We start from the raw sequence: 24,340 nt of genomic DNA, 5'->3' as shown, positions 1-24,340 counted from the left end.
ATCATCAAAATTAAACGAAATAAACATTTGAAATATATGAGTTTGTATGTAATGTATGAATATAATATACAAGTTTCACTTTTTAAATGGAATTACTGAAATCAATCTACTTTTTCATGATATTCTAATTTTATGACCAGCACCTGTACAGCAATTTATATCCAAAATTGCAGTGGCTCGCCTCGTTTCTGCCTAATTCTGAGTTGTGGGAGTGTCCAGTTCTGCAGGCAAGCTGCTAAAATGACACAAACGGCTCTTTTTGATCATTATAAAAGCAGTTTTCAAGGAAAATAGTCCCAAACAAGCAGTCGTGGTGATAATCATGGACCTCTAATTTCCCAACAAACATCCAGTCTAGACATATAATCACGAACCGTATCATTTTGGTTTTTAAGATGTGCTCTTTTTGTCTCAGATCCAATAATGGATTTTATCTGATAAATAAACTCCTACTTTCACATTAGTGTCATGGTACTTCACTCTTCAGTTTACCGAGGCATCATTCAGATGAGTTGTTGTTTGTGCAGTGAGGTATTAAAGCCTGACAAACAGCCAAATAAACGAGGTAAACCTTTTAGACCCTGAAACTTTTGTAAACATTTATTATTCCAGGTTTGAATATAAACTGGTGCATCAGCGAGTCCTAATCATTTGGTAACTTTAAATGTGTTTGGACATAGGACAACACAAATGAAAATATGAGCTTTGACCTCACAGCAGCAGATTTTAAAGTCTCCATTAAGACAAACATTTAAAACATAAAGAATGGTATTGATACAGATTTCTGTTTCATATTTTGGCTCTCAGGGTGGCAGTTAATATGCATTCTTCTAAGAAATGCTGGTTTTGTTATCTTATAGTTTTTGTCATCAGTTTAAGAGCCTCCATGTGAAGCTTTGAAATTGGTAAACATGTTTCTCTGAAGAAAACATTGCTTGTGGCCACTCTTGCGACCCAGAGTGCAACACTCGCTGTCACTGAAAAACGATTTCATTAGTACCAATCAGAGCTGGAGTCGATTAGTATTTCTGACTGAATCAAATGCAGTCATTTTGCTTGTTTCTGAAAGCCAAAAAGACCCACATTTGTTCCTCTAGAAAGCCAGATGTGAACAGATTTTTTTAAAATTTGTGTTAAAATGTACTTGTTTTTATTTTATGTATTACAGTTTACACTCTTTACGCTGCATTTTGTTTGAATGCAGTTTGTTTTATATATATAACTTGTTTGTTTTTTTTGTCAGCGTGAAATCAAATTCAGGATTGCCTTTATTGTCTGTGCGTTGCAAATGTGTGCTTGTGTGTGTGTGTGTTTTCAACACCTCTAAATTATCCTGTCAGTCAAGAGCAACACCTGCAGTAGAGAACTCTCCAGTGTTAAAAACCCCTTTGGCAGGGAGAAAAATGACTGCTGGGTCACTTCCACAACTTCTCTCTTTGTCAACCTCATATATTCACACATTTATGCACAACAGGACCAAGGTGGGAAGGGGAAATTTATTTCTGAGACCTATATATAGTGGTTAATCAGAGAGGATGAAAGTCCAACTACGGCAGGAGCAGACTGACAGATGTGACTACTTTCATTAAAAATGTGCTTGTCAGAAAAAGGGGGTCAAAATGTGCCTTTTAGATTATTATTATTATGTAGACTTTTATTTGCCATTCTGTGTACATCATCCAGCTTGTTGTGGCTTTGATCTTCTGCAGCTCTCTGACAGATACACGTCCCCTTTGTGTCTTTGTCTGCATCCCTCTGTGACTGGGGTTTGATGGCGACGAGGAGCAAACGAAGCAGACTATTAACTAGGATGATGACAGCGGCGTTCTTGTTGACATGGTTACCTGAGTCAGATTTGGTGAAGCAGACACAAGTGAAAGTGAACTGGCTCTCGTTTGCAGTGTTAAACTGATCTGCTTCCCTTGTGTTATAATCTTAGACAAAGCCAACCACTGAGCCCGTGTTGTTAAACTAATGGTGCCACAGTTTATATGTTGTTCACTTTATGAACTTTGGACACATGTCGCCTTCGATTTTAAGAGGCAGGGGACACTCTGGACAGGTCGTCCGTCACAGGGCCACAGAGAGACAAACAAGCATTCACACTCTCACTCACACCTAGGGACAATTTAGAGATATCAGTTAATCTAACAGGCATGTTTTTGGTCTGTGGGAGGAAACCTGAGTACCTGATACATGGACAGGGAGAACATGTAAACTCCACCCAGAAATGCTGCAGGCCAGGAGGCGATCCTGCAACCTTCTTGGTGGGAGGAGACAGCTCTAACCACGGTGCCGCCGTGCCACCCTGAATCAAACATATGACCTTAAATTGATTAGAAAAGGCCAAGAAACCAGCAATAATTTGTATTCCACTTCAAATGGAAGAGTGACAGCCAAAGGACAAGTCATGGTCACTAGAGTCAACTTTTTCATACTCTTTCCTGTTTTTATCTCAAACTCCTTCAGCCTCTAGCAGGTAATGTAGGCCTAGTTCGGACCTTTTGTAGTGGTCCCTGCTTTGTGCCTGATGCCTTGTTTTCTGCTCCCCAAGTGGCTGTATGTATTGTTTGTTTTACTTTTGCTGCTCCGTTAGCCTATTAGTTTATTCAAATTTAAAATTTTAGTTATTCCATATCCTGGTCTTTTCTTTGGGTTCTCAGGAAAAACTGTAATCTAACAGTCTGAGCAGGGTCAAGACCAAAGTGGATCACTGCTTTCCTAAAATAACGCCATTCCTAAAAATGTTATAGCAGTTTATTCAAACTAAACTTTATAAATCTTTACACCATCAGTTTTGCATTACACAATTACTCCTGCAGAAGACATTAATTGTTGGTACCCCGACTCAAAGCATCTAAATTGTCCTTTTAAGATTTTGTTTAAGAAAGGAATATTATTTAATACTTGTTTAGGAATTGTAATAAAATAAAAACACAATTTAATGGGATCAGTTGAAAACAATCAGAGCATCCCAACAGGAACAAGACACAAGAGAAGTGTTCTTTGAATATGTACTATATTTTAGGAAGCAACTCAAAGCACAGCCAAAATCTAAAATGACTTCTTTTTTTTTCCTACTTTGACGTGGAAAAAAAAAAGAATTTTTGTTTTTTACCAGCACCACAGATGGGACAAACTGAACAGTCTTGTATGAGCTTTAAGTAAAAAAAGCTTTTTAGCCATGAGTCAGTGAACACTGATGCCCTTCAACCTGCTCAAAAATATATTTTTCATCTGCAACTCTACCAAATCTGATGCAGCACCAAAGGAAAATTTGAAATGTAATTTTTATCATAGAATTGAGTTAGAAGTCGCTAAAGTCTGCCACAGCTCGTGTTAAAAATGCAAAAGCATATTTCACTTTAATGTTTGGTCTTTCTAAATATAAGGAAGTTTGATTTTCTAAGTTTCAAAATGAAAGTAAGATAGTAAATGGAAAGACTGATGGAGCCACTGAGAGGATGCTTTAGGCATGACTGACAGTTTTCCACATGAAGGAGGAAATGAAGATCAATACTGAGTTCAATACAGAGGAGAACAAACCTGAACATTTGTTCTGAACTGTGGTGTTTTATTCTTCTCCTCCTCGATAGTGGCAGTGATCTGAGCAGTGGACCCACAGTTTGTTCTCCGGCTCCCCTCTGGCACACAAGTGGCGGGCCTTCGTGGTTCACCGCACCAACATGAACTTGATTAAATCTTTCCAACCAAGAAAACAGACACATCTCCTCAGGCTTCCTCCTCTTACTTTCCTTCTCTTTGTTTTTCCCCTCTTCCTCTTTTCATCCCTCCTTTCAGCGTTGTCTTCTCCTGTTATCTTATCCTACCTGTTCCTCTAAGACCTCAGCTTCGCCTCTCTTCACCTGTTCTCTCGTGATACCTGCAGAGATCGTGTCCAGTCGGCCATATTCTGTTTTCTTCCTCCATTTTCTTCTTTAATTGGACATTTGTTCTTTCTCCATCGAGGGACTGCTCCTTTCCCTTTCGGCTCGAATGTCTAATTTTCTTCTTCTACACCCAGCCTCTTGTGCTTCTTCTTGTTTGTATTCTTTATTTTGCTTTCTTTGTTGTTTTCTTCATCTTCCTTTTTTCTTTTTTGAACAGATCTCCTCCCCTTTCCCTATTTTACTCCTCATTCTGATCACTGTATTTCTGACAAAAGTGACATTTAAAAACCCGTGGGCAGGGGCAGGCAGTTCTTCTGGAGTTTTAAGGATAGGCAAAAATACAAACGTCCCCACATGACCTGCCCGCACACACACACACACACAGTGCATCTGAGGATGGCGGTTTACGCAGCCGTTTACTCAGGATGAGATTTCCTCCTGCTGACATGCTCGCCTCAGGTTTAAAGCACATGAACTAAAATACACTTTTTTGTCCTTCAATGACACAACTCTTATATAAAAAAAAGAAACTATAAATAAAGCCTGTTTGACAAACAAAGGCCTACATCTGCGTTTGTTTCTCAAAAACAGACACAGATCTAATGTGACAAATGTTAAATCAGACCTGCATTTCGTTGGAGCAGCTTCCTGTTTGGATTTTCTTGTTCCGTGTTTTCAGTTTAACATTTAGGCATTTAGGACATGTTCTAACCATTGTGTTTGAAGGGAAAAATATTATATCTTTAAACTTAACAATATTTTATACTAAAACAAAGCTAGGATTTCATGCAAACTATAAGATATGTGTTTATTAAGAAAGAGGCTTTTAGTTTAAAGCAGAGGTAGGCAACCCTGGTCCTCGAGGGCCACCATCCTGCAGGTTTTACTTGTTTCTCTGCTCCAACACACCTGATTTGAAACAATGGGTGATTAACAGGCTTCTGCAGAACACGAAGAGGTAATTTAACCACTGAATCAGGTGTGATGGAGCAGGGAAACAAGTAAAACATGCAGGATAGTGGCACTCGAGGACCAGGGTTGCCCACCCCTGGTTTAAAGTATTAAAACCACTGGGTTGATACTTAATGATACTTAATCTGTCTTTAAACCCCACATTTAGTTGTCTCTTTTAGTTGTTTTGCCACTTGAGGGTAAAATCTGGGAAGTTATGACTCCTTGGGGTTGTGTAAAAAGTGTACCAAGTACTAAACCAGTATTTCTGATCCTTTGTAGTGAGATTCTGTGGAAAGGTTAGGAGAGGAATAAAACCCTCATTGATGAGATTTTAGCAATATTTTGAAGAAAAAAGATTTTCCCACAAACTCAAGTGACTGGATCTCTCCTGTCTGATTTCTCCCGAGTCTCTTCAGGCCTCAGAGTGGTGCTTCAACCATACATGACCTTCACTGTTCTCATTAAAGCTGTGTGACCTTTGAACTCAGGGGGTCAAACTCATTTTCACAAGGTGCCAAAATTAAAAACCTAATCAAAGACCAAAAAAAAAAAAAAAATTATTGCAAAGCATAATTAATTTTGTCATGTTTGTCAGATGTTTTGTGTCAAACTATTTACACAGAATATTTATACAGAAATAAACTTTTCTCTACATTAAGGGTGACTGTGGTTCAGTGGTTAGAGCAGTTGTCCTCCAACAAGACAGCCGGAGGTTTGATTTCACCAGTATGCCACATGTCGAAGTGCCTCTGGGCAAGACACTAAACCCCCCTTTGCCTCCGATGTGCCCCATCGGTGTATGAATGTGATCTAAAGCACTGATTAGACTCTACAGAATGATTTATTCTGCTTAGCTTCGTAGGGATGTAGTAGAGTGCTGTATGAATGTGTGTGGATGGGTAAATTAGAGCACAGATTGTGTTGTAAAGTGCTTTGAGTGGCCTGATTGGCTAGAAAGGTACTAAATAAGTACAGTCCATTTACCATTTATCATTAAGTCTGTTCTGTTTCAAAAAAGGTGTGCGACAGAGAGTCTCCCTCTCCCTCTCCACAGCTACAGGAGGGCAGGGAAAGCTGCTCGCAGCTCGGGTGATGTGTCTGCGCTGGTCCTACTGCCTGACATGTTGGTTTAAACAAGTTAAAGTGGTGGAACTCACCTTCAGTAATAATTTCACCAGACAAGGTCGTGAAACAGTTCCAGCATTGGTACAGTTTTCATCTCGACAAGAAATCTTGTGGTGTTTAATTTTGCAAGATCTTGTTACAGTCCTAGTTACGAACAAATAATATCTTACCTGCTGTAGATAGCTTTTTGGTCAGCTTCAGTTTTGAGAAATAAAGTTTAATTCAGACTTACTTAAAGAGCTTATGCTTAATGGGGCCAAGACCGAAATGCACTGCTGTGGTCCTAACACAACTCCAGTCTCAGAAATTTTACAGCAGGTCGTGTGAGCATCTTTTTTATAAATTATTACAATGTCATAAGTTTAGTATTAATGTTATTAATAGACAGGTAAATATTTAAACATGCCCTAAAGATTTAATTAAAACTATTAGTAGTTTATTTTACATAGATAAATATATATAAAACAATAGTTTTTTGTTTTTTGTTTTATATATTTTTTACTCCTAATTCGATGAAAATTTAAAGTGCCCACCAACAGAAATGTATCTTGCCTAATGATTTCATTTTTCTTGTTTTGCTTTTGGCTTCACATTCTTTTAATCATGATCTTTGACCCTTTAGAGATTCTGATCTCAGATGTCCTAATTATACTTCTTCGAAAGTGAACAATTAAAGCCAGGATTCTTTTATGCGTTTTTGTTCCTCTTCTCTCTCTCTCTATTGTGTGTGTGTGTGTGTGTGTGTCTGTATGAATTTGGATCCCTGACACTGCTCAGCGGGGATCCATCCAGCTCCCATTTGGTCGTGCAGTTTCCCCCTCAGATTATCAGGCGTTCATTGGCTGCACATGGCATTGTTATGCAACAACACATTTAAATCTCAAAGCCTTCTTCAGGGAGATTATACTGTCAGCCCACCACAGGCCTGCGTGCACCCGCCCCTTCAAACAAATAATATGTCATTTTTAGCTGTGGCATTTCATTTTTCCCTAATTAGGCAGCGATTCTGTTCAGATATACGAGATATTAAAGACTGAAGATGCTTTTATTGACCCAGGGAAATGGTTTAGGAAGGATTTGTTGGGCAAAAAATTTCTAAACAACAATTGAGGAGACTTTACCTGTAAGCATAAGGTGCATCAGATAACACCCAAATGAAAATAAAAACAATAAATAACTTTGCATTGATTTGTTTTTTTTTTAACAGACGATTTCAGAACTCATTATCTTCTCGGCTTTTTGCAGAGAGGATGAGCTGTAATGAATGTTTGAACAGCATCCACTGCAAGTGTTAATCCATAATGTGTTGCTGAAGTCTTTGATCAAAGAGAAGAAATGGCTGCGTTTTGTGTGCATATCATGCCTCCCTCGCTCCCAAACAAAAGGATAAAGACAAACAAACAGTAATTTTGTTAGCAGCTACCTCATAAGGAGCATAGGAGAAGGGAGGACACAGACAGCAAGCAGCTCTTGTTGTATCTAAGCAACCGACACCAGAGATGGTCCTTGATGATGATCTTTTATTGTGTGTGTGTGTGTGTGTGTGTGTGTGTATAAAAGAGCCAGTGAAAGATTTGAATAAGAATGTAACCTGACTGCACACACATTTCAGAGTACAAAAACTGTGGTATCCATCGTCGTGTGTTTGTCTGATTAGTGTGTTTACCAGCTTGTTGAAGTTTCTTTGGCATTGTTTGCTGCCAGCGTTGCCATGGAAGTGACTGATGCCTGTGAACGCCGCCACCGCCAGCAGAGGGGAGGCTTCTGAAAACACGGGAGGCTGAGATTTTCCTTCTGCTCTTCGCTCTTCACGTGTGTGTCTGTGTGTGTGTGTGTGTGTGTGTGTGAGTGCTGGCTTGTGGGAGAGTGAGGTGATGACTGTGGTTGCGAATTAGCTTCAGACAAGAAGTCAAACATGATATTAAGGCATCACATTCATAAATATGGGAGAAGCTGCTGGCCAAGCCACAGAGACCTGCACTGCCCTCTGCTGCACGAAACTGGACGAGCAAAGACAAACACTCGAGCTGCCCAGAAAAAGTCATTTTTCTTCGTGGTTTTTGCACCGACTCTGCAGGAGTCTGGTACTATTTGTAACTTTAGAGATGTAATTGTTTTACATCTTCATTTCTTTCTTCTTCTCTCAGCTGTTCCCTTTTCAGCGAGTCATCCTCCTCCATCTCACTTTGTCCTCTGTCCTCACTCCAGCTACCTCCATGTCCTCTCTAACTACATCCATACGTCTCCTGTTTGTCTTTTTCCTGGAAGCTGCGTCTCTAACATCCTTCTACCAATATCCCCACTGTCCCTCCTCTCCTCATGTCCAAACCATCTCAGTCTGGCCTCTCTAACTGTATCTCCCAGTCCTTCAACCTGTGCTGTACCTCTGATGACCTCATTCCTAATCCTGTCCATCCTTGTCCCTCCCGAGGAGAACCTCAACATCTTCAGCTCTGCTACTTCTGTCTCTTGTCCTTTTGTCTCCATATCGTACAACACAGCTGCTCTCACTGTCTTGTAAACCTTTCTTTTGACCTTAAAATAGAAAAGATCTATATATTGCATTAATGATTCAATCTTGAATGTCTTGAGTGACACCCACAACTCTTTTTGATACATTTACAAAGTACACATAAAAACGTAGGCATTTTTGTCTTATTTTACCCAGTGTGTCTCTCACTTCTATAAGACCTACAGTTTTCTCTCAAATCCCTCCAGAATACAGAGTTCACAACCAATTTTCTATAGACCTCAGTTATATTTTAGCTCAAAATGTTCAATTCAAAACTGAAAGTGAGGAGTCATTTAAACTTGTCACATAAAACACTGTAGAAACATGAAAGCTCATGTCTGACTATCAGAGTCTTCTGTGGCTCACAGTTCAAGAAGTTTTAACACTTAACCTAAAGTTTTGCACGACAACTGTTTGAGTCTTACTGCGTGTATTTGTTTGACTTGGCAAGAATTTCTTTTTTATTTTATAGTCGCCTGTTTGATTTACTTCTGCCTTATTTCTGACATTTGTTTGTGAGTTCTTGATGTGGCTGAGTGGGGGAGTGGACGTAAATGTCGCCATGGTGAAGGCGGCCGCCGCACCACCTCGTGTTATTTTACTCCTGCTGCTGTGTGTTAGTCCTCTTTTTTCCCCTCTGTTAGTCAGTTGTCACACAGGAAAATGTCACCTCACATTATCTGCTCACCTTGCTCAACTTTTGCAGCAGCAGTCCACAAAACATTTTCACTTTTCCTTTCCAAACGGAGTGTAATTTTCTCATCTGTTCTTTTTAGTTTGTTTGTTGTTGTTGTTTTTTTCTGTGACAGAATATGTGAGATGGACTTTCAGCTGAGTGGTTTTGTTTTTCTTGATTTTCGTGTGCGTGTGCCCTAACACCCACCAGTATTACAGAGCTGTTAGTGTTGTTTCACGCTTCAGCTTAAGTGAATTTTGACAGTATGCTTTGCTTCACAGCTCCTGTGATCAGCATATGTGGTGCCTGTTTTGATTATTCTATCTAAAGCAATAAATATAATAAACATATTTTGTTGTTCTACTATGCCCAACTTGTACATCTCATATTTAAGGTAACCAGATGCAGGCAAATAGGAACTGAGGTAAACCAGGAAGCATATATATACCGCGAGACAACAGGTGTGCTGATTACTAATCAAATACAAGTGGTATGTAAGGAGCAAAACCTAAATAACTAAAGTAACCCAAAGGAAACTAAACAGCTAAACAGACAATCAAACATAAACACAGACCAAGATAATAAATGTTTATTCTTGTCTTTACACTGATATAAAGGTTATATAAAAGTGTTCATACAGCTGCCATTTAAAGTATAACTTAATTTTACAATTCATTAACCATTCTTCCTCCTTTTTTGACTTAAATGTTTAAAAAAACACTTACTATTTCAACTTAAGACCACATACAGTTCCAGTTAACATAAACTCATAATCACACAAAGTTCAGATTATTTCTGTTTGCCGTCCGGCCACAGAGTGACTGTCACTGACTCAGACTGTTTTTCTCTCCGTCCCTCTTCAACCTCCTGTGTACTTTTTGACCCCTGAGTCAGCGTGATGTCCTGTTTTGTTTTCTGTCATCTTTTCTTCCAGTGGGGGAAGCCAGGAACCTGATACCTATGGATCCAAACGGTTTATCAGACCCATATGTCAAACTCAAGCTCATCCCAGACCCAAAGAACGAGACCAAACAGAAGACCAGAACCATCCGGTCCTCTCTCAATCCCTGCTGGAACGAGTCTTTCACCTTGTGAGTGAAAAGCCGGCCTACTTTCATGTCACAGCACGTCAGAAGTAGACTTTAAAGAGAACTCTGAGTTGTGTTATTTCCTGTGTGTGTGTTTGTGCAGTAAGCTGAAAGCATCAGATAAGGACCGACGTCTGTCCATCGAGGTGTGGGACTGGGACAGAACCACCCGGAATGACTTCATGGGCTCCATGTCGTTTGGCGTGTCCGAGCTCATCAAAGCTCCCCACTGTGGATGGTCAGTTAGTTAATGGGCTAAACTCACATTGTCATGGGGCTGACACTACAAACGTATCTGAAGTACATGAACTTGTAGCAATTTACAAATATTGGTAGAATAAAAAACACAAGGAATAAAAACCATTGAGAAGAAATAAGTTATTAGAATAATTTTGAACTGAATTGAATTGAAAATCTTTATTCATTTCATTAAAACAAAAATGAATATACATACAATAAACAACAACAAAATATAACCTCCAGCTCTATAGGCCCAATAGCTGTTTCTGACCATGCTGCGGTATTTATACAGTATACTTTTACAAATCCTGCAAACCCAACTAGATTTTGGAGGCTTAACCCCTCTATTCTGGCAGACCAAAAGTTTTTGTCTTATTTCAAAGAGGAATTTGAACTGTTTCTGTTAAGTAATTTACCCTCAACAGACAATCCATCATTATTGTGGGAAACATCTAAAGCCGTTTCTAGAGGTCTTATTATATCCTATACATCCATCAAGAGACGTAGGCAGGCTGAGCAAAGGAAGATCTTGGAGTCAAAATTAAAGCGGGCTGAGAGAGAGTACGTCACACGTTCATCTGCACAAAAACTTAAAGAGATAACTGCACTTCGTTCTGCCTTGGACACACTACTGACTAGAGAAGCGGAAATTCAGATCAGATTTGCAAGACAAAAAATGTATGAACATGGAGATAAAGCAGGGAAATATTTGGCATATTTAACAAAGAAAAAGGCAGACTCCCAAACTATCTCTTCTGTCATAGATGACCAGGGAAAGCAAACTTTTGAAACTGCTAACATCAATAATACATTTAGGATTTTTTATGAAAACCTATATAAATCAGAACTACAGCCCAACGCAACTGAGAAAATGGATAAGTTTTTCTCCTCTCTTAAGCTCCCTTGTCTATCTGAGGACCAGAAAATTAGTCTTGATGCACCTATATCTAAAAATGAAGTGCTGGATGCAATTAAAGGGCTCCAATCTGGCAAGTCTCCTGGCCCGGATGGACTTGGTGTGGAATATTACAAAGAGTTTCAGAACCTCTTAATTGACCCTCTTTTAAATATGTTTAATGACTCTTTTATGAAAGGGACACTACCGCAATCCCTGAGAGAGGCAAATATCTCTTTAATTTTAAAGAAGGGTAAGCCCCCGGAAGACTGTGCGTCGTATAGACCCATTTCTCTTTTGAATGTTGACTTAAAGATTTTGTCTAAAATTTTAGCCACGCGACTAGAACGTTTGTTACCTATTTTAGTTAATGAAGACCAAACTGGATTTATTAAAGGTCGTAACTCTTATAATAATATGCGTCGGCTGCTAAACACCATCCAGTTTTTTCAGGAAAAATCAGTGAATGGTCTTGTGCTTTCTCTGGACGCAGAGAAAGCATTTGACCGTGTGGAATTATCATACCTGTTTTATACATTGCATAACTTTGGTCTGGGAGAAAATTTTACAAACTGGGTGAAACTTCTGTATAAAAATCCTTTGTCAGCTGTGCTCACAAATGGTTTACGATCTCCTTACTTTAGTGTTTTAAGAGGTACGAAACAGGGCTGTCCTCTCTCGCCTCTGCTGTTTGCCCTTGCAATAGAGCCCTTAGCCGAAGCTATTAGGTCTAATAAAGATATAACTGGTCTCAATGTTGCGGATAGAGAGCATAAGATCACTCTTTACGCTGACGATGTTCTAATTGTAGTGACTAAGCCAACGGTGTCTATTCCTTGTTTGATTGAGACAATAGATCTGTTTAGCCAATTCTCTGGCTATAAAATAAATTTTAGTAAATCGGAAGCCATGCCCTTGGGCACCCTGAAACAAATACCTGTGAGGCCCTTCCCATTTAAATGGTCACCAGAGGGTTTTATTTATCTTGGAATACATATTACACCAAAATTCGACCAAATGTATAAAGCCAATTTCTCACCCCTGTTTGAACGCATTCGGCTAGACCTAGAGAGATGGAATACTCTTCCCATATCCTGGATGGGCCGAATTGCTCTTTTAAAAATGAATGTTCTTCCTAGACTACTCTACCCAATACAAATGGTCCCAGTTATGTTTTCTCATAAATCCCTAAAACAATTAAACAGTTGGTTTAGCTCCTTTATATGGTCCAAAAGAAAAGCACGTCTTAAAATAGCCACATTATGTCGCTCGTCAGTGGAAGGGGGTACTGACCTCCCAGATATTCGAAACTACCAACTCAGTGTTCACTTACGCATCATGGCTGATTGGATACGTAATAAGCCTACTTCTCTCTGGCTTGATATTGAAAGTTCGATGTCTGACTGTCCCTTAAAATCACTTCTTTTTCTAAAAAAGGTGGAATCCCTTAAATCAGTTTGTACCAATCCAATTACGATGTCCACAGCTACAGCATGGCGAACTATAAGAAAACTAGAGGGTAGGTCTCAAAAAACTTCGGTCTTTACTCCAATATGTGGAAATCCCGACTTTCTACCTGGAATAATGGATAATAACTTTAAAAGATGGATTGAAAAGGGAATATCTAAATTACATGACCTATTTGAGGGATCTACCTTGATGTCATTTACTCAATTGACTGAAAAATACAATGTTTCAAAAGAGGACTTTTTTCGATACTTACAGGTTAGGGATTTTATTAGGAAAAGCACAACACTTTTGGTTTGTCAGGAAGTGTCGGATACTGAAAGACAACTTTTTTTAACCAGGTCGGCTACTTCTATTAGTACATTTTACAATATCATTAAAAGTCAAAATGCAGAGAAAACCTCTTGCTTGAAGGAATTGTGGGAAAGGGAACTTAACTGTAACATTACTGATGATGACTGGAACAATGCCTGGGGAAATGTAAAAACTTTAAGCGTCTGTAATAGAGTTAGAGCGACTCAACTTATGATTCTCCATAGAGCTCACATCTCACCTTATCAAAGGCAAAAATTTAAACCTACCACATCTTCACAGTGCATGAAATGTAAGACTGAGGTTGGTACTCTTACACACTGTTTTTGGTCTTGTACTAAAGTGAAACAATTCTGGCAGAATATTGGAGGGGAAATGAATAAAATTTTGTCTGTTCATTTAAACAATAATCCCCTATTTTTGTTACTTGGAGTGGTTGATCCTATTGTCAGTGATAAATATAAGAGAAAGCTCTACAGAATGCTAACTTTTTGTGCCAGAAAATGTCTCCTCCTGAATTGGATAACTGACAAAATCCCCTCCAAGTTACAGTGGCAGAGAGTTATACTCAGCTATGTGTCTCTTGATTACTTGACATGTCGTTTGCATTGTAAAGATGACGTTTTTATCAAGACATGGGAACCCTTTCTGTCATATATTGGATTGAATATTTCCACAATTCTCACAAGAGCTTTTGTGCTATAGTATTGATGTATACTGCCTCCTAATACCCATTCTAAGTGCTTTGTTTTGTTTTGTTTTCTTATTATACACGCAGCTAACAATTGACTGTGACTCCTGATCTTGTACATATGGGCCAGATGTTTGTGTTTTGTGTTCTATATTGTTAAAATTAATAAATATATATTAAAAAAAAAAAACAAAATATAGATATATAAATCATTAATAAAATGACAGGCAGCAGAAAGAAGAAAAAAATCTTATAGTATCTACCCCTTTTTTCTTTATCAATTTAGTAATTGAAACAATAATAATCTACCAGAAATTAAAATAGAAACTGTTATAAATCCATCTTGAATAACAATTCATTTAGGAACACATTAAACTAGTTCATGTTAGCTTTTATCATTCTTTTAAATACACACATTGAGCTGGCATTTTTGACATTACTTTCCAGATTATTCCATAATCTAATTCCTTGAATTGATTATGAAGTACTGAAGTTTAAATATCAAAGCAATAGTACACAAAGTAAATTATAATTGATCACAGGTGAAAGGATTTTAAATCAAACAGGAGACGGCTGTTTCCTGGTGACCAGCAGTCGAGGTGGAAACCGAGAGTTGGATGTATGGAAAGTCAAAGGGTCGTAATTTGTGTTTTTCAAAATGTCCTCTAACTTCTAATAAACACCTGTAATATAAACATCAGTTACCTTAGATCCTCCACACCGATAAGAGAGGGTTTGTTTTTCTGCCTCTGCATCTGAGCGGGTTATTATCTGTTTAAAATAAGTGAAATAAAACATGTCTGCGTACCGTTACAAACCTATAAGGTCTGACTGACCACAGCAGCATATAGTAGCTTCAAACAATGCCCTCTGCTGAGGCCTCTTTTAGGTTGTCTGGCTGTTTTGCCTCACTGTAATGATGACAAACCTTCATCTGCGTTAGAGTCACAGCGTACCCACCTCTACTTCGTCCAAGTCGAGTTGATCGATTTCTGCTGTGGGCAGGAACTCAGGGAAGAACCTATGTGTAAAAATGTTGGCAGCAAACTTGGAAACTGCTTCAGTGCGTGTGTTTCTCTGTGTGTGGCTGCATTTTTTTATACTGTGAATCACAGACCATTAGACAAGCAGTCGAGGATGTGTACGTTAAAGAAGAAACAGAGTGGAGCTGCGAACAGAGAACAGACCTGCAGATGTTCAGAAAATCTGGTTCCTTTAATTGATTGGACAGAAGGAAGATGAATTCAAAGCCAATTAGTAAATAGTTTCAGTTAAACAAAGCTCCTTAAAATAAACCAATCTTTCCCTGTTTTTTTTTCTGCTCCCAGGTACAAGCTGCTGAACCAGGAGGAGGGCGAGTACTACAACGTTCCCATCCCCGAGGTGGACGACGTCAACCTGGAGCTCCGACAAAAGTTTGAAGTGAGAATCAGGGTCAAGTCCATTTTTTCCTAAAGCATTCATGTGTCTGTTGTAGATACTCGCCCAGACTTGAACAAAACGTGTCCTTCTTGCTCCTGTCGCCATGGTAACTTCACCGTCTTTCTGCTTTTTCCAATATTCACAGAAGAAAAGGAAATAAAAACTCAATAGTCTTGTTTTTGTGTTTTCAGACAAATAAAAACAGATTAAAAAAAAAGTCTCTCAAAACAGCAGATTATACTTTGAAATAGTCACATTCAGTCTCTTTGTAGGAGGCAGTTTTCATCAACGCCAGAGTATACATCAGAATTTACTTAAATAATCACTTTTCTTTTTTTTTCTTTTTGCATCACACAGTCACATCTACATCAAGTTAAAAGTTAAGTTTTTGTGGCGCAACTTCAGTCAAACACAACTTAACAAAGATGAAAGTTACATAAAATGTCAAACTGATCTAGAGAAATCTTTTTGTTTGAAGAAAATTTTTTAAAATTTACTTTATTTTCTCGGCTTTAACAGACTGTAATGTAAAAAAGTTGTAGCACAGCAGCAATGAAAGTAAAACTATTTGACAGAGTATGTGAGAAAGTTTTTTTTTTTAATTTAAAGTGTGGCTGAAACTAGTTTCAAAAGATCCCCAATCGTAACAGTTCATTTGCTTCCTTTGTTTTTGTACTGTGTTCTGTTTTTAATCCCATTTTTCACTCCGTTTCAGACTTTTAGGGCTGTCTTTAAGGGGTTTTGCAACTTTTATCCCATTTTTTAATCTGATCAAAGTGTTCCTCAGCGTTTGCACATCCTTTTTCTGCTTTTTATGGATTACAAGTCATTAAAACGCGCAGATAAATAAGGGTGTTCATGGCAGAAAATGCACTCATTGATGTTTGAAACGTTGTTGTCTGAGTGATAAATGTTTGGCTGTCTGGTTTGCATGATTTGTTGTCAATGAAATGAGCTTTCTGTCCTTCTCTACTCTTATGTATTGCAGCCAAATTCTGCCCTCTAGTGGTCGCTTTGTTGACTGCAGCTTTTTAACTATTAAGGCATAATGAAAGACATATATTGTAATAAATGTCTTTACATTGGCAGATTAATAACTCTGTGGCTGCCGTATGAAATTGATTTAGATTTGAATTAAAAAACAGAGTTTGAAGAGACGTTTTACAGCTTTAATGAACTCCAGTTCTGAGTGTAAATTTCTTCTCCTCGAGAGTCTCGGTTTTAATTTCCTCCATACTGTACAACACTGACCTTGGCTTTCCTCCAAGGCTGTTGTCATCACACAACTTGTGGTTGCCATGGAAACTAGGATGGGATGCAACAGATGTGAATCTATTTTCATGCTTCAGTCGTGCATTTGATGTTCGTGGAGTTCACAGACAAATGGTCACAAGGGATGAAAGTCATAACTACGTGTTTTTGCACCTTTTCGGGGGTGCGCTGGTCACTAATAAGTGAGTTTCTTCTTTCTTCTAGGCCTGCCAGTTAAATATCCACTATCTGAAGGTAGCTCACCTGCCTGCTTCTTCTGTTTCCCTCTCATGTGCAGCCTGCTTCACATTTTACTCACTTACTGAATTAGGATTGTTTGTGGATCTCTGCTGCGATTCCACAAATTAATCTGATTTACTAACAAAGGCCTTCTGCCATTGAGCCGTTCCAGTTTACATCTTTGTTTTGGATCCCTCTGACTCCTCTCACACATGTATACAGTAACTTTTTTATAACAAACATATATATATATATATATATATATATATATATATATATATATATATANTTGATGTAAGACACATGTAGCCTCTACTGCACCTCTAATGTCTGCAGTGCTTTCAAATAGTTCACAGTTTTTCAAATCTGTCTTTAAACAAGAACAAATGTGTGGGTTTTTTTTTTTATATAAAAAAAAAATTATATTTTTAATTCCGATTTCTTTTGCTTTTGAAAGGGTTTTAGATATTTGGCAAAAGGAAAAGGTCACATGTTGTGGCTCAGTGGGTGTTTACTGGCTGAGAATAGATGGTGATTTAAACATGACTCTAAGGTGCGAGAAAATGCGCACATTTTCATCTGCAGTCTCACTGAATTCAATGAACAGTGAGCCGTGCAGCCATGTTTTGAAAATTACAAATTATTATCGTGTGTACAGCTTATAAAAATGTACTGTAGGCTGTGCTCATCATTTTTTAGGCAGATTTGGACCAGTTTTTTAATTATTATTATTTATCGTCAGCGTGGTTGTGTTTTCTGTCAGAGGAAAGCGCCCATCCAGGTGTCAAAATGAAGCTCCTGCTCTCTCAAAATTAAAGCCTCTGCGACTCAAGTGAGGAAGCTGAGACCTGCCACAGACGTGTCTGGACATTCTGGAGACTCCTGTTCGAAAGCTGTTTACAAACTAGTCGCAGCCAACGGATCCCATTTATTGTAACTAAAAGCACCTTAGTACTGTTTCAGACAGATTTTAAAGACTGTGAATAAATGCTCTGAGGTGCAGACGGTTGGGTTATCCTCCAACTAAAGTGGAGCAAATTGCAACAGACACTACAAACACGATTACCTCCATTCTAATCATATTTTCTGAAAGCACAGCATCTACCACCCTTAGCCATGTCTGCATTTTACGCAAACACCAGACAGCGTTGTTGTTAGTAAATTTGTGGAGCTCTCTGGCCTCTGCTTGGTGCTATCGTCTTCATCAGTGGTCAGAAGAGCTTCACCTCCTCACTGGGTGAACACCGTCCGCCTTCTACTAGTCTCATCTGGACTATAAAAGGCTGCGAGGACATAAAGCATGAAGGACACCCCCTCAGAAGCTGTGTTAATGGAAACACACAGATTTGCCTGCTGTGAGGGTGTGTGTGTGTGTGTGTGTGTGTGTGTGTGTGTGCTGGATCTGTCCACATGATGGCAGTGTTATATATTTGATATAAGACTGTTGTGTTGTTGCTCTGCATCTATTCGAGCGTAACTTTGTGTGACAAAAATGTTGTTTAAAATGAAACTACACTTGTTGATTTTGTGAACAGTTCTTGTGTAGTTTTCTCATTTTTGCAAATGAATATTTAATGATGCAGCTGGTCTGTGCTCGTCACGTTAAAGTTTATGTGAATTTATTCCTAAAAGGACCACTAGGTGTCAGTCTGAGGTAAGGTAAAAACAAGAAGCAAATATTTTTTTTGGATGTACATCTACAGCTGATTAAGTTTTGGAATCAACCCGATTCAAGACGGCCACCACAAAAGAAACAAAATGGCTATAACTCTGTCAATTTTATAGTTTTTGAGCTTAAATTTAGTGTGGTAGTAGCTGAGACTCATCCCCAACACATATCTCAAGAGCTAACAGATTGTGCAAGACGAAATCTCACAAAATTTCATGCAAACGTGTGCAACGTTATTTTCAGGATTTAACCAAAAAGACTAAAGCGTCATCATTTTTCAAGATTAGATGATCTCGGTTTAAAATTCTGGCAAAATGTATGACTTCAAGGATTTCTTTCATTATTAATGTTATCAGTCAACAAATGATTTATGGTTGATAAAAACAAAAATGTCTGTGTTCATAGTGCAAATATCATGATTATGTTTAGTCAAACTTTAGACAGATTCCTCTTTCGTTTAACAACATTCCTCTTGGAAGTGTTTATACTAGTGTTCCCTAACATTTTTAACTATGTATTATCTAAAAATCCAGAATCTCATAAAACATTTTTGTTTTTCTCAGTCCAAGAAGGATTTCTGGAGGCCTGATGAGGTGAAAAAAGAAAAGCAAAAATCTATAAAATCTGAAGAATTTTGAAGATTTTTACTCACTTGGTGGCAATGGGAAACCTTTGCATTAAGTAAAACAACATAAGCTGGACAATAACACATGCTGACATGTTGGTGTTGTTGTCCACACCAGTTAATGACTCGTGCTGCTGTTTTCTGCATCTGGTATGGATCTTTTCACTGCACATTTATCTCGTCCTCCCCAGTTGCACAAAAAACTCGTATGAAAGAAACCCAACCATCCCGCGGGTCGAACCGAGGCCCACTCGTCTGCAGAGTTCTGTTTGACGTTTCTGGTTTCTGATGAAGCAGCAGTCTTTAATCTAACCTCAACCTGCTGTACATGCAGGGCCCGATTAACATGAATCAAACAAACGAGTGACAGTTATCAAGGGGAGTGTATTTTCACATTGAGTCAGGAGGAGAGAAGTGGTTGCCCCGGCAACGGCTCTCATTGTCCTGCCGTGCGCATGTTTCCTGGGCGCTATCTGACTTGAACAGACAGCCGCTGGAGCCAAAGTGGGAGCTGGTGGGGACCTTACTTGTCCCCCTTTTTTTTTTAAGATGTTTAGCAAGCAGATTTTTATAACAACGGGGAACCTTAAAATGCCGAGCTCCCCTGCAGAACGACCAGCTGACACTTTTACCAGAATTACGAGGCTGCTAAAAGTCTGTGAGGCTGTCTGGATACAACAGAGCAACACTGTGGAAAAGCGTGCAGTTGGTGTTAAAATAAAACCTGAGCCTAATTGTTTACCACCATCAAATTTTGCATAAATATGATGTTTTATAATCATATTACAATGCATTTGCTAGCGTGCCAAACACTGTAAAATGCTTAAATCTTAACAGATGTTAACCGTTTGACATATTTAACTAATAAATTTGACTGTTTTAGGAGAAATGTGTCTCATATGAGCTGCATGGTGCATTCCTTTATGGATGCTGTGTTTTGCATGTTTATTGAAGGCATTAATTATATTTTTTTCCAAGTCTGTGTGTTCATTTGTCTCTAAGTGGACAGATCTTAATGAAACTCCCAGCAAATAATCACTGGATGTGCACCTACAGCTAATTACATTTTACAGATACTGAGCTAAAGTTTAATATGGAAGTATCTCAGATTCATTTCAAAATAAGATAATGCTTCACATCACAGGTTTGACTTAAACGACTATAACTCTGTTGTTTCTCATCATCAGATTATCTTAATCTAAAACTCAAGGAACTAAATCTCTGATCAGGTTATTTATTCTGACTGAAATTTTAACATTTTTACCCACTGTAAAACCAATTATTGCATTTTTAAATTATTTTCAAGTTAGTGGACAATAAAAGTTACAATAAACAGTTTTTAGATTTTTTTTCCTCCTTTTTTTAAAGCTTCAATACTGTTCAAAATTAGACTTTTTATTGACTAGTAATGCATGCCGCCTGCACCATGTATTTGTTTCCCACTGACAGAAATATGCAGCAGAAACAGAAACGTCACTCTTTTAGGATTTGATTTAAGCCACTCACAGCAGGTGAACGGAAACAAACAGTCTTTACTTCAACTCCCTTCCTCTACATGTGTTTGTGCACACGGCAGAAAGCCAAGATGGGCCACGGCAAGAAAGTGATCACGCCATCGGACCACCGGCGCTTCAGCTTCCCTTCAGGTAACTTGGACCGAGTCCGACTCAATGACTTCAACTTCCTCGCCCTGCTGGGGAAGGGCAGCTTTGGCAAGGTGAGAGCCGAAACCTCGTTTGAGTATTTCAGTCAGCTTGTTTCATGGTGACCCTTGACACGCGCGGTCCAACGCAGGTGATGCTGGCAGAGATGAAGTCCACGGAGGAGCTCTACGCCATAAAGATCCTGAAGAAAGACGTGGTGATCCAGGACGACGACGTGGAATGTACGATGGTGGAGAAGAGGGTGTTGGCTCTGAGAGACAAACCGCCCTTCCTCACGCAGCTGCACTCCTGCTTTCAGACTGTGGTGAGTAAAAGTTCAGCGCCTGCCGTCGTCGCAGTTCATAAAGCTTTTCTTCCACCTTGACAAAAAAATAAATAAACCTTTATTTCAGGAAGCCGTTGTCCTCCCATAGCAATCTTCCATTGTATTTATGCTCAGTTCCTGTGAGTCTTATCTGTTATTAGTTTTTACAGTATTTTTGCACACGTTCAGCGGTCCCCCCCCGCAGAGAAAATTAAAAGTGAGCTGAGAGCAGAGTTGAATATAGAGTCCCTGATGTGACGTCGGTTCTGTGCGTCAATAAGTCTGTTCTGATCAAAGCTGCCTGCGATAAAACACGACCATGCTTCTTCACAAAAAGCTTCAGTCTAGACTCCTTTATAAGACCCTGGATATTACATCTACAGCATATTTACAAACTGTAATAACTTTCTCTTGCTGTCTGCACAAACTGTACATCTACTGAGCTGCTCTCTGAACAATAACCTCCTTCGATTTACAGGATCGGCTTTACTTTGTGATGGAGTACATCAACGGGGGAGACCTCATGTATCATATCCAACGTATGGGCAAGTTTAAGGAGCCTCAGGCGGTGTAAGGACTCACTCTGATTTATCCACTTTATCCAATCATTTGCTATCAAGATTATTTTAAAAAATCCAGGTTTCTGTTGTTAATTTTTACACACTTTTTAGATTTTTTTTTTTGTGATAGTCAAGAGATGAGATCAAATCAAGAGGAAGCAAATCAATCGACATGATTGTTCACAACGACACAAATTCAAGTGAAGTCATTCCTGTCTAGAGCTTCTTTTGTAATCAGCAGACAAAAGAAGTATTCAAATAAAAATAGATGTTTTGGTTTTTTGTTTTAAAATTTTGCAGGTTTTATGCAGCAGAGATAGCCGTCGGGTTGTTTTTCTTGCACCGAAAAGGCATCATCTACAGGTAAATTACAGGTTGTTTATTTTCTTACACTTGAGGTTGTTTTAAATGAACAGATGCTGCTTTTTAAATCATATTAATTGTTTAAAATACAACCTGAGACCGAATAAGAAACCCAGAAACAAATGTCAGTCTTTCTCTCTCCTCTACTTCAGCTCTTTGTTTGTCATCCTGAGTCCATTTATTGACAAAAGTACGGCCCAAAAAGGTGTTGCATGAGGTGAAGGAAACACAACTTTTAAACACAAGCAAATATGCTGAACTGAACCCTGAGAGACAAAAGAGCACAGAGGAATAAAGCTGATGGGAAAATAACACGTTGCTCTTCAAATGACGTGAGCCGCAGATAAATACAGAGCTCGGAGATGTGATGTTGTCCCTTTACAGGAAACCGTTTAGAAATCTTTCTACACAAATGCTCAGAAAGCTGCCTGTGTGCTGCAGGGATCTGAAGCTGGACAACGTGATGCTGGACTGTGAGGGCCACATCAAGATCGCAGACTTCGGCATGTGCAAGGAGAACATGTATGAGGGGATGTCCACACGCACCTTCTGCGGCACCCCGGACTACATCGCCCCCGAGGTGAGGCGTCTGCCACGTTCAGGGACATCAAGCAGCCATCTTAAAGACTTCATCATTCATTTCAATGTTACCGAAACCAAAAGTCAGAGCTGTAATGTCCTGAACAAGCTGGAATGGTTAAAATAGCTGAAAGTATGGACTAAACTATAAGCAGGAAAACAACAGTGTAAACGCTGAACCGACATTAAACATAGCAGCACCAGGACCCTGAATGAATCCACGACATCTGGCTTAACTAACCCCAACAAAGAAGAACATATATTTTTATTTTCCATTGTCATTCAGCCCAAATTTCAGCATGTTGTATTTATCCAGTGAAAGACAAATCTTTCTTTCGCTGCTTAAATTGCTGCGTTTGGGTATTAAAAGCAAATGCAGCTGTGATTTTAGCTTTGTGAGTGTACATCTGTGTGATTGTTATGTCTGTTGTGCAGAGTGTGTGTGTGTGCGTGTGTGTGTGTGTATGTGGGGGGGGAGTGTGGGCTGGCAAATTGGATGGTAGGAGAAAGAGCTTTTGTTATGGCAGCTCGAAATAGCTGATTGTGTTTAATGGAGGTTGATTTGGTTGGTTGTTTGAGCTGAGGAAAATGCTTTAGTTTCGATTTTCCTTCAGCGTCTTCACTCTAAGTCCTCTCGGGTTGTTTGTGACCCTGCAGCTTTCTGCAGCCAGACAATAACGGCGGAAACAAAACGGGTCACAAAATGCTGTAACGTTATTTCTGTTTTTGTCACTTTTCTCTCAGATCATAGCTTACCAGCCTTATGGGAAGTCGGTGGACTGGTGGGCTTATGGAGTTCTGCTGTATGAGATGTTAGCAGGACAGGTAATGATGCTTCACAAAGCTTTTATGTCAAAGACATAAAGTTTGGCAAAAAAATTAAAATCCCTAATTTTTTTTTATTAAAATATTTTCCTGTTAACTCAGTGAGTCCTCGCTGCGTTCAGATTCTCAGTTATTAAATTAGCTCCTCTTTTCTGTTTTATAGATTTGAGAAAAAAAGTATTTTTGTGTCAAACAGTTTTGTGTGATTAAAAAGAAAATCTCTCAAAAACATTTAAGAAACTCACACTAAGGATTTCCTTTTTAGATTTTATGTTGTGCAACAAACAGATCAACTTCTGCAGCTTTATTACCAACACAAAGTTAGCTTTTATTATTATTAGCACATCAAAATAAAAGTACACTATTTTAAATTAAAAAAAAAAACTATAATGAAAACAAAAAACTTGAGTCGAAGTACCTGGGTTTTACTAGATAGTAATTTAGGTATTAAATTGTGTACAATCAGTCCAGATGTACCAGATAAAAACATCAAATTAAAATAAAATTCAAATCTCTGTAGAGGATTGTTTCTGTTTTATTTATCATTTTGGTTTGATGTTTTGCAGATGGATTTTTCAGCATGTGTTACTTTTTTGCTGTGATTGCTGTTGAACTGTGTCATTAACGCAATAATAAAGTGCCTCACATTTCATTCTGTAAAATGTTTAAAGTATCTTTTTAAAAAATTGTTAAAGACTTCCTTCCACTTTCTAATTGAGAAGAAAAAGAGTAAACTTACTTCTGATAGTGGGAAGTAACATAAAGTAATTTAGAAAACTTAATAAATTATCCCAGAAAGCACCTAAAACTGTAATTATTCTGTAACATAAAAGGAGATAATTTAAAATAACTAAAAATAACCAAGTGCCTTTGTAATGATCAAACCTAAATTAGGCCTCTTTTTTTCCTCTTTAATTCTTGGATTTTTAGTTTGTTTAAAGTTGTAATTTGTGAGATATAATTACAATTGTTCAACAAAGTCACCCAA

The 24,340-nt window shown here is 38.5% G+C and overlaps 1 protein-coding gene across 2 annotated transcripts in view; it reads left to right on the top strand.

The window, feature by feature from the left end:
• The window catches only part of si:ch73-374l24.1 (protein kinase C alpha type), a 101,749-nt gene that overhangs the window by 71,281 nt on the left and 6,128 nt on the right, over positions 1-24,340 (top strand). The window contains exons 6-15 of one of the 2 annotated variants that reach the window (XM_017421838.3): positions 10,092-10,248; positions 10,349-10,483; positions 15,179-15,272; positions 16,749-16,778; positions 20,634-20,774; positions 20,852-21,025; positions 21,504-21,595; positions 21,886-21,948; positions 22,390-22,528; positions 23,272-23,352. In XM_017421838.3, the coding sequence (XP_017277327.1) occupies positions 10,092-10,248; positions 10,349-10,483; positions 15,179-15,272; positions 16,749-16,778; positions 20,634-20,774; positions 20,852-21,025; positions 21,504-21,595; positions 21,886-21,948; positions 22,390-22,528; positions 23,272-23,352 (1,106 nt within the window). The remainder of the gene's footprint in view (positions 1-10,091; positions 10,249-10,348; positions 10,484-15,178; positions 15,273-16,748; positions 16,779-20,633; positions 20,775-20,851; positions 21,026-21,503; positions 21,596-21,885; positions 21,949-22,389; positions 22,529-23,271; positions 23,353-24,340) is intronic. The other variant, XM_017421839.3, reaches the window with a different exon arrangement.

This window comes from Kryptolebias marmoratus, linkage group LG12, assembly GCF_001649575.2.
Source record: "Kryptolebias marmoratus isolate JLee-2015 linkage group LG12, ASM164957v2, whole genome shotgun sequence".
Taxonomy (NCBI): Eukaryota; Metazoa; Chordata; class Actinopteri; order Cyprinodontiformes; family Rivulidae; genus Kryptolebias; species Kryptolebias marmoratus.
This window is presented reverse-complemented; position numbering and strand designations above follow the sequence as displayed.